Source organism: Sesamum indicum, linkage group LG14 (assembly GCF_000512975.1).
Source record: "Sesamum indicum cultivar Zhongzhi No. 13 linkage group LG14, S_indicum_v1.0, whole genome shotgun sequence".
In the NCBI taxonomy this organism is placed as follows: domain Eukaryota; kingdom Viridiplantae; phylum Streptophyta; class Magnoliopsida; order Lamiales; family Pedaliaceae; genus Sesamum; species Sesamum indicum.
This window is the reverse complement of record NC_026158.1, coordinates 192,323-203,573: the sequence shown is the minus strand read 5'-3', so window position 1 is coordinate 203,573 and position 11,251 is coordinate 192,323. Positions and strand designations below refer to the sequence as shown.

Sequence of the window (11,251 nt, the reverse complement as noted above, 5' to 3'; positions counted from 1 at the left end):
TTCTTTCGTTAATCAAAATTTATCAAATTTGAGCAAGAAAATTAAATGGGATTCCATATTTACCACCGATTGTCTTATTACTAACTTATTATAGATCATAAAATTAAACGAATCAAATTTTTGCAATTTTAAAAATTATAACTAAAAATATTAATCCCTTATCCTATAAGATTAAAAATATAATTTTGGCGCCTCAGAAAAATTCAAAATCATCTCCATCACTTATTATAGATTTATGTTTGGAGGTCTCACTTGACATGTCGTGTGACCTGTCCACCTCAAAATGAAATAACATGGCATCAATGACGAGGAAGAAAAGAAAAATAAAATATAAAGAAGTCGTTTAAGTTGCAATGCGATTTATGTAAGCTTTAAATATTTTGAATTTTGTGGCTCTATATGTCACTATACTACTTTTTATCTTTTTTCTTACATAATAATTATATAGTAGGATTTGATGTGAAGTTGTGTTACAAATGTATCATATGGTCATGTCCTAGCACATGAAATTGTTGCTTGTATGGTTACATCATTCACAGTTACATATTACATTACATGTTAGGGAGCTGTCTTAACACGTCTTTTATTATAAATATTTTTTTTATAAATAATAAAATATATAAACTCGCACATCACATTAAAAATATTAAATTTAGGAAGTTAAATAAGTTAGTTATATATTATATTTTTATCTTATATATTATATTTTTTAAGTTATTTTTAACTCTATAAAAAATTAATAATATAATTTTTTATAATATTTTTTAAAAATTATCCACATACGTAGAATGTGCTACATTTACTAGTTAAAATAAACAATATGTACCGAACTACATATTGATTTTCATGTAATTAGATTTAGAATTTTAGAGTGTATTTGGATTGATGGATTCGAATTTTAGAGGAAAAAAAAATGAAATTCATGAGATACAACAAAATACAATTCTAAATAAAAGTTGAATCTTTTAAATTTAGAATTACCCGAATAAGTTAAAATACTTATTATTAAAGATTGAAACTATGAATTTTAGATTTTCAATCCAAATGCAACCTTAAATATTTTATTATCAAAATATCATATACAAATACATATTAGTTTTAATGTATAAATAACATAAATTTTATATATATTATGTATCATTAAAATGAAATATAATGTATATGTTATTTATAATAAAATATACGAGCTGAATTTCTTCGCAAATACTTCCACGATAATCTTGACAAATATTTTGGTCATTCTTGTCCAAATTATATTTTCTGTTTCTAAGGAGCGCACATTAATATATATATATATATATATTTAGTAGAAAAATAAAATGTTTTTGAAATGATATATACAGTAGAAAAATAAATGGTCATTTTAAATATATATATTTTTAAATTTTTATTACTTTCTTCTTTATTTTATTATTTTCTTGTCACACGCACTATATAAATAATACTTTTTATATTATATGTAGGAAAAAACATTGTTGACAAAATTTCTTTGATGGGTCCTACCCTGATCCATGGGTATGGACCAACCCTATGAATGTTTATGTGCCACGTGTCAGCATCCCCACCTTGGGATGAGAAAAGTGGCCGTAGCCAAGTTCAATCTACGAGGTAAGGTTCGAGGTGTGGGACCCCTGGTAGTGGTAGGTACACATGTTCTTGGGCTTTGAGGAGGGAAGCCCATACATTCACTGAGAAGCCCAACAACGAATTGGGGCAAGCACATAAATTAGAATTAATTACATTTAGACCTCTCCAATCTCCCTCTGAAAATTATTGTTTACACTTGATTCCTTTCTGTTAGAGTTTGAATGAAAAATATTAAAATTAACAATAAATTATATAAAATTTTTAAATTTTACCCTTTTATTTAAATTCCAATGTAATAATTTTGTACTTATAAGGAAAAAAGATATAATGATGTTAACCTTACTATATATATGTATATATATTATATTTATTTCTTTACAATTAAAAAAAATAATACATGAGAATATTTAATAAGGGACAATTTGAAATTTTATGTAGCTTTTTCTGCTAATATCAGTATTTTCCATCCAAACCCTAACAGAAGGAGGTCAGGTGTAAATGAAGAACTGTTGGAGGAGGTGTAACTGTAATTTTAAATTTTTTTTTTTGAAAAAAGATGTAATTTCATAAATTTAGGGTAATCTAAGTATAATTAACTCTAAAAATTATTAAAAAGAAAAAACACGTGTTAGCTACAACAAAAAATTTTCACTGAAAATAAGCCGATAGAGATAAGTTTATATGTTTTGAACTAAGAGAGTGTTTGGTTGAATTTATGGTTTTATTTTATAATCGGACAAGATGTTTGAGAGCTTGTAAAAGGATGCAAACATTTGATAATTTTTTTTAGAAAAAAGAGCTTATAACTTCTTTATTTATAAAATCTTAATAAAGTAATTATAAATTTATCATTACCTACATCCGATAAATTCTGCGGTTTTATTCTATCCATACATTCAGTAAACTAATTTTTATGATAAGATCTATAACATCTTGTATATTTTAAAAACATCTCATAAGATGTACGAACGTCTTCAAATTATTTTCAATAAAAACTAATAAATATTTAAGTTAAAATAGTGCAAACGCTGCTTAATTGGTTTAACACGGAAACATAGGGAGGGAGTGATGGTTGAAATAGTTAGAACGTACGTACGTGCAAGTATGAGGATGTCGTTATCAATTTTGGTGGTGAGGGTGAGGGTGAGGGTGAGGCTTGCTAGCTAGATAGAGTAGTGAAACATGAGCTGTCTGGGTGGACACTTGACAAAGACATTTAACCGCGCTCACTATTTTCTTAGAACAAATTCCACAAGCTACAAATTCTTTGATTTTCAATGACACCCCCAACCCCAAATTATGCATACAAACTTACAATTAGAATTAGAATGTAAATTTTTTCTTTTTTCTTTTTGATTTAATTACACTTAGATCTCTTTTAAAAATATAAAAGACACCTACAACAGTTGAAGTCATATGTAACGTTGAGTAAAACTTCACATTCTAAAATAAGCTGATGCTGCTAGGAGCTTTATAATTAAGAGATCTTGCATGCGTCACATCTATATTAATATTTACCTTTGAGATCTCGATGCAGCGTTCGATATATTTCTGTCGTCGTTGTGGGCATGAATGTAGGAATCAAATGGCCCACCACTCCCAAGCTGAAGCCATGACCAGTTAGAGCATGGGTGCATTTTTCAAACTCGTGGAGGAGTATGTTGCCTGAATCATCTTGGAAATACAGCTTGATTGATGCCCCATCCTATGCAATTTGGACAGAGTAAAATCAATCAAAATCCGTATTCTTTCCACTTGGTACACAGATGAGTTGTATAATTAGGTGTGAATGAGTCTGGTGGTGGGCCTGTGTTTTTCATCCCAACAAGGTATCAAATCAAAATCCCCAAGGAACTAACTTTCTTTCATGATGAGTTGAATTGAATCTCTATCTTGTCTGCTGGCAAGAATTATTTGTCCGCATAATCTTGTCCATTACCTCCTTTTCCCTTTATTCTCTTTCCAGAATGCAATTGCTGCACCAACACATCAAGTGCCAAATAAAGGGCAGCTCATCATGTAAAAGCCACAATTAGCAATATAGGCAAAACCAAGTTAAAACATTCAGCTGTAATCACTGCTAAAATAAGAGGTTTCTTCTGTTTCTTGAAACTCTCCAGTGCTAAGCAACGCTAGTATGGAAACAAGATGAGAAATGCTCTTGAAAGTGGGAAAATAAGAGCAACTTTGGTTTATAAGAGAGAGAAATTCGAATTTGAAAAGAACGCAGAGGAGGGGTGGTGATATTTATCTCAACCTTATTGCAAGCAAGATTATCGAGGCAGGAATCAACTCCAACAGGGAGCTAAATTGCAGACAAAACAGTATGTAATCTTCAGTTTGTGATTGGGGTGAGTGCATCACAGTTCTACATATTCAATGAAATTACGCACTGAAACCTCTATAGTAGGGTAAAGGTCTGAGGTTTCAAGCCTTGGCTCTTTATTTCTAAGATTTCTGTACATGCATCTGCTACAGATTTTGTAAGAATCTATTCTTTCATTTCTGTCTCGGATCACTTAATTTTGACAACTTTTCAACTGATATCATGTGAGATAAGCCATCATTCAACATCAATTATCCCACATGGAAGGCTACTCACATTCCGTACAAATAATATCAACACTCCAGGTAAGATCTGTAGTTGCCCGAATGTGGGAAGTCAAAGACGCTGCCAAAACGTCACACAGCAATGACATCAGAAATGAATATACACTACTTGGATGCATAATTGCTCAAAATGGTTTCCCACAGTCCTGTGTTGGCTGCTCCCAGGTCCTCAAAAAGCCTAAAACAAATTAACAGGGGGGGGGGGGGTTGATATAATTTTATGAAAATATTTCTTAAGTAACCTTTGCAAAAATCCTACACCACATTCAAATATCCAGCATCAAAAGAAATTGTACATTAATAAGAGAAAACCTACTCCATTCATCATTAAAAGAACTGCAATGAAGACAGACCTCCATGAAATTACAACCAATTTGAATTAAAGTTGAAGCATACTTGGGGGGACATATAAATTGAGTCATCGTCATCAAGAAGCCCCTGCAAGAAATATAAAAACAATCAATAAAAAGTAATGTTCGTTAATCAGCTCTAGTAATGTGGACGAACAAACAGATTCACTAATTATAGGTATACGAAACAGGCATTTGTCATAATAAAAACTTTGATCATTGAAAGAGATACGAGAAAGAGTCATCAGCAGTTGAGTGTTCGATGAAGATCACAAAGAGATAGTGGAAAGAGTCATCAGCAGTTGAGTACATTACCTCTCCATTAGGAAGGTTAATACCGTTTTGCAAAGAATTTAAGTCGGTGGGTACAAAAGAACAATTTGGGCTGCAGTTACTTAGCAATTCGGACATCATGAGTCCATAACCATCCTGAACATCGGGAATCTCATTAGCATTATACATATTATTAGGAAAGCCATCCAGATAACTAAATATAATATATCCCCTGTATAGTCGAGATATACTAGAATCAGAAGAGAAGTTTTGCAAGAGACAAGCATATAAAATATCATTCAGATATATTATAAAATTTAAGCAGGAAAAGAGAAAAGGAAAGCTGTCAAATACACGGGCATGGAAGTTAAATTAACAAAACAATATCTAGAAGTGGAGGTTTCATTCATTGCAACTATATCTCTGTGTATGAATATGCACGTTTAACATAAACTAACCTTGTCTCTGGATTACTGGAGGTCTGGTCTTCTTGGGCAGAATCATTTTCTAAATCATTAACTTTAATGTCAGTATCATTAGTCTCATGGTTACCATTTCTCTTAGGCAGATTGCAATTATTACTCATACACAAATCAACGTTGATATGTGTCGCTTCTTTTTGAGTTTCAGAAACAGATGGAAAAATATGAACAGAATCAGCATCATGATTCTGATTGACATCACAATTTCCAACAAGATTCAGGTCAAAAGTCTTAAATGAACCCGGAAACAGCTGCTTCTCTTGCATGGACTCACGCGATTCAGCATATTCTTCAGGAAGTAGTGAAATATACAAACTTTTCTGTTTAGGAGATAGAGTCACATGAGAACTCTGTGAAGTTCTTTGCTCATGCAAAGTTGGTTGATCTCCCATTGAACTAGAAAGAGGCAGGAGGCAGCCATTAGACAGAGCATCCATTGAAGGGACCCATTCTCTAAGTTTTTTAGAACGCTCCCTACAGTCAATGTGATCATCCAGTATTCGTTTCTCAACTCTCTTTTTAATCATGGAATTGGAACTTCCAAATCCAGGCAGCCCAACATTAGGCTCTCGTTCTTTTTCAACAGTGATATCAGGAGAAATTCCAGACCTCGAGCACTGTCCTGGCTTGGTGGTGTACATAACATCCAGTTCTTTCTCCATGGCCTGAGCATGAAAAACATCAGACTCGCAACTTTTTGACTCATTTTTTTTATTAAATGAAGCATTACCAGCCGAAATGCTATTACCAACATCTACTATACAAATTCCAGCACCTTCAGAAAGTTCTCTCTCAGTATTAGTCTCATCTTCCTTCACGGGATCCTGTTCACCCTCTGTATCCTTGATTGCCAAAGAACTGCCTTCAGTGGAAACAATCTGAAATTTGCTATGCTTCAATAAGTTGGCATTATCCACACTGACCACACTATCCCCCTCCACTGAAGCTGTGACCTCCATATTTTCATCCACCTTTCGTTCCAAGTCATTGTCATTTCTTCCTTCTTTAACCATCTCTACATCAAACTTATTAGCATCATCAGACCCTTTAATCGTTTCTCTATCAGCATCTGATTTTAGACCATTCTCATTACTAGAACTTTCTTTTGCGTCACCGTCCTCCAGTGAGTTGCATTTTTCCATTCCATATTCACCTCCAGTGGCATCTGAGTTTATAAGTTTCTCATTACCAGAACTTGCTTTTGCACCACCATCCTCAACTGAGTTGCATTTATCCAATCCCCACTCTAGCTTAATTGCACCTATACCTTCATGAGTTATTCCACCAGGAGCTGAAGCCTGTGTCCCAACATTGTCATATTTACCTACAAGCTGCTCATTGTGAAGAGAGAGTGAAGCTTCCCTGTCAGCCTCCGTTCCTGGAGAAGCCATACTCCTTTCAGCCCATGACCCACTTCTAGCCGAGTCTATGTCCACCTCCCTTTCATAATTATTCGAAGATCCAGTCTTCCCTCTCACGGAATTCCTCAACGCCACGGAATTATATTCATCAGAATACCTTCGCCCACCTGACCCTGCATCAGGAGCAGAATTCCTCAAACAGGAATTAGCTGATTCACGGCCATCCAGAGAAACCTGCACAGTCTCATGTGCCCTAAATCCCTGAAAGTTGCCCACCTTATTCTTCAACCCATCATTGTGCCACTTTACTGAGAGTGCATTTTGTGGCAGCTTAACTTGAGAGACCAAATACTCAGCTGCTAGCCTGCCAGCTTCCACGAATATGTCAGTCCTCCTTGGAGGATATGGTAGTGCCTGAAACTGCCTCGACTGACCACCACCACGTACATAGCCATCACAGTTGTAGTTTCCCGATTCAGAATTAAACACCTGATGACCTCTTATTGAACCCTCAGGTGGAATCCGGGAAGCAGCTGCCACACCACCTCTAATCCCCATAGCATTTGACCTGTATCCATTCTCAGGTCCAATCCTATGCCTTGCTTGCATTTTTCCAGACAAATGTTTGGTAATTAGATCAGCAACTATGAGACCTCCAACGAGATTCCCGTTTCTCACCAGATCCTCATCGTTATGTAGTCACTGGACTTCCAAAAATTTGTCCACAGCCAAGGCTACATTCAAATCTTTTATCAACAATTATATATTACCAGCTGAAACATCATTCTATGCATTTTCCATCTCTTAGCAAATTCACAAAGTAAGCTGTATTCCATTTATTCCCTATTATGTACCAGCAAAAAGGATACAAAACTTAAAACAACTAATACTGGGACTGATAATAATAGTAATGACGATAATGACAACAGTAATAATGTACTATTATGTTGATAAAAATGGCACACTGAAGAACAGCGTTACTGACAACATAGGTAAAACTTCTTTCGCTCATATCATCAACACAAATACTTCTAGGCCGTATCTCAAATTGTTTAAAAGATTTATAGCAAAACCCTAAATTAAACAATCTTTTTCTCCCTTTTCTCTTTTATAATTAATAATCCTGCTCTCTTTATTGCCTGATTAGTATAACTACATTGTTTTAATACTGTTCCTGCTCAATAGATCAGTGAGAACAGATCACTTTGCAGATACAACGATATCTGAACCAAAAATTTCAAATTCAGCGCAGCAGTGGGTACCTTATGAAATAGAGGTGGAAGTCCAAATTTCATCTTTTAGATCCAATTCTCTCTGTCATCATCAAAGGACCCCCAAAACAATTCTTCACCTCAGTCACCACAAACAAACTCATTATACAGGATCGCGTCTGTCTGTGTGTATTTGTATTTTAAAACAATTTTTTCCAAATCCCTTCAAAGCACAGGAATCAATTACAGTCTGACGAGAGATTATAGATATAGATATCTTACGGTGCAGTTGTTCGAGAATAATCCATTTCTATGTTTTCTACTTTGCATTTTCTCTTTCCGAGAGAGAGAGAGAGAGAGATTGCGGCAGACAAGCGGGGAATGAAGGCAGGCGTCGGCCTCGGAAATCCATTTCCCTAACCCGCTCCATTGCAATCGGACCATCCAACAGTTAATCGGGTTGGTTCGTGTCCGAGGTATTCACACGTCAAAAGTCTCAAAACTGTACACACATCTGTTGACTAGTTAATTGCAAATGATTTTTTAATTTGTGTTTTTGTTTAAAATTATTTTGTACTAGTTAAAAATTAAGAATAATTACGTCTACACTTCCTAACTTATAATTATTTATATAAATCACTCTTATCTTTTGAATAAATATATATATACACATAAAAAACGTTGATATCATTTATACAAATTATCTTATTTTATGAAAAATTGTACATTCATTCCCAAACCGTCAATATCGTAAACTATTTCGGTTGCATTTGAATTGAAGTATTAAAAAAGGCATTTATGAGATTTTATCAATCCTCCACTCATTTTCTCTCACTATATGCCCTCTAGTAAAGTAAATCAATTCAACACCACTCTTGTTAACGAGATATATTGAAAGGACAAAAGAAGAGGGACAATGCACTCTCTCTTGTTCTGTTATTGCTCTTCATTTCAATAAATACTCTTTCATATCAGGTAAACAGAAATAAGAATACACATCTATGCAAGCACACAAAAATATTGCAAATGACATAAACAGATCACAAAGACAAACAATACCCGTAATGAGTATAAAATATTGCGAAACTATGGTGATCCTGTATGAGAAAAAGGGTTGTGAATATAGAAATTAAGATTTAGAACTTGAAGGAGAATGGCAAATGTAACAAGACGCAAATGGCATTCGTTGGCGCAAAAGATAAAAGCAACATCTCATTTTTTCTATGTTCAAAATGGAAGAAAAACATTTTTACCATCACACACACACACACCAAACACACACACACACATATACATACACATACACACATACACCCCACACACACACACACCCCCCCGTAAATAAGCATAAAATGTGGCAAAACTAAGGTGACATCCTGCACGAGAAAAAGAATTGTGTAGATAGAAATGAAAACTTTGAAATTAAAGTACAACGACAAATGTAACAAGACGCAAATGACATTCGTTAGCGCAAAAGATATAAGCAATACCTCACTTCTTCTATGTTCAAAATGAAAATAAAACATGTTCTACCGTGACGCACCCTCCCCCCACACCACACACACACACACACACCAACATAAAAAAAAATGCACAGACAAGGGAAATAAAAAAGCCGGAAAAAGGAAGGGGCATCATTCAACAAAACTAATCAAGTTTGTAGTCAATAAAATTAAAAAAGAAATGCAGTAGTTGATTAGAACATATAAAAATATATTCCTTGACATCATGATCTCAACAGAAACCTACTACACCAGATCATGATTTTTAGAGAGGTTGATCCAGAAACTAGATAATATTAATCATAAAATCATTGCCCTAATACAATTATATATATAAAGCACAATGGGAAATGCTGCAACATTCTTTGCTCCAATAATAACACTAGGTTCAAAAGAGCAACAATAGTTAAGCTCTTTTTGATGCCCATAGACAGGTTTCCCCCAAAGTATCGAATAGCAACCAACAAGTAAAAACAACTTTAAACTTAATAAAATTCCAAAGCATTACTGCAATATTTAAATTAACAGGACCGATCACATGTCAGAATCACACATAGCATACTCAGTAAATATCAGAATTCTTACAACCAGAAGAACAAAGCAATTAAAATGATACATTACATCAACCAGAAAAATAGCAAATCCACCAAACTAATGCTTTGTCCACTAAGTTAAACTGGTTTTCATCAAGAAGCTTATCAACCACCTGATTAAAGATTGAATAGGGTATACTTAGCAGCAGTTTAGTGGAACCTTAAAACACAAGATATATCACCTACTGTAGAAGCTAGTCCTCTTCGTGGCGATGTTTCCTTCTTTTCTTCTCAGACCGCTTCTTGCCCCCACCCACTCACGAATCATCTGAAGCACTGACGTCGGAATCAGAGTCTGAATATGCCCTCCTGCTTCTCCTTTTATGCCGCAGATCAACAGAATCATCAAAAGAATCATCATCTGAATGATGATGACTCCTCCTCCTCTTCTCCTTCCTACTCTTTTTCTTTCCTCGCCTGCGCTTCAATTCCTGCAATTTATACCTGCAATTAACCTAATTCAGAAAAGTGCCTTCAATTCCTTAAAAAGAAAAACAAAAAAGAAATAAAAAAGTACCTTCAAGATAATCCAACTATCCATACTGCTCAAAAGGAACATGAGATCAGAAAGTAAACCATATATGTATGAAACTGCCCATAAGTACCTGAAGGCAGAAAAATTACAGAAACTTGGGCAGGTGAATGATTAGCTTTTTACCTGACAAACAGTAAGCCACATGTAAGCACAAGCATGAGTCAAGCATCAGCTAAAGCATATATAACTGATTAATTGTTCTTGAGCAAAATGACCATTTTCCCTCTTCCATGCGAGTACCCAAAAATCAAGGTTATGCTACAGAAACTACCATGTGATTCAAGGGTGAAAATTATACAGACCGCTATTAGCAGGAAGGAAATCAAAATGGCTAAACATACCAAAGTTAGGGTTCAAAACTACAACATTTTGTAGTGGTTGCTGGCAACCAATTCAAGAATTGGTTAGCAGATCACAACCACCCAAGGCATTTATGAGATTTTATCAATCCTCCACTCATTTTCTCTCACTATATGCCCTCTAGTAAAGTGAATCAATCTAAGAGCACTCTTGCTAACGAGATATATTGAAAGGACAAAAGAAGAGGGACAATGCACTCTCTCTTGTCCTATTATTGCTCTTCATTTCAATAAATACTCTTTCATATCAGGTAAACAAAAATAAGAATACACATCTATGCAAGCACACAAAAATATTGCAAATGTCATAAACAGATCACAAAGACAAACAATACCCGCAATGAGCATAAAATATTGCGAAACTATGGTGACATCCTGCAAGAGGAAA

General features: G+C 34.5%; 1 protein-coding gene across 5 annotated transcripts; it reads right to left on the bottom strand.

Moving 5' to 3' along the window:
* On the bottom strand, nucleotides 2,725–8,362 carry LOC105176543 (uncharacterized protein At4g26450-like). 5 transcript variants are annotated; one of them, XM_020698737.1, is made up of 5 exons: nucleotides 7,926–8,362; nucleotides 5,279–7,397; nucleotides 4,514–4,635; nucleotides 4,190–4,375; nucleotides 2,725–3,563 (listed from the first exon to the last, which is right to left on the bottom strand). In XM_020698737.1, the coding sequence occupies exons 2-4, from the start codon at nucleotides 7,270–7,272 to the stop codon at nucleotides 4,323–4,325; spliced, it is 2,169 nt and encodes a 722-aa protein (XP_020554396.1). In that variant the 5' UTR covers nucleotides 7,273–7,397; nucleotides 7,926–8,362; the 3' UTR covers nucleotides 2,725–3,563; nucleotides 4,190–4,322. The 5 variants fall into 5 exon arrangements, with proteins under 5 accessions (XP_020554396.1, XP_011097679.1, XP_020554397.1 ...); XM_011099377.2 differs by having other exon boundaries at nucleotides 4,551–4,635; XM_020698738.1 differs by having other exon boundaries at nucleotides 2,726–3,292; nucleotides 3,447–4,375.

Coding starts and splice junctions, on each gene's coding strand:
- LOC105176543 (XM_020698737.1), bottom strand. CDS start 7,272: ATGCAAGCAAGGCATAGGATTGGACCTGAGAATGGATACAGGTCAAAT. Junction 4,636..5,278: donor TCCAGTAATCCAGAGACAAG/GTTAGTTTATGT, acceptor TATTTCTTGCAG/GGGCTTCTTGATGACGATGA. Junction 4,376..4,513: donor TTCTTTTAATGATGAATGGA/GTAGGTTTTCTC, acceptor AATTTGTTTTAG/GCTTTTTGAGGACCTGGGAG.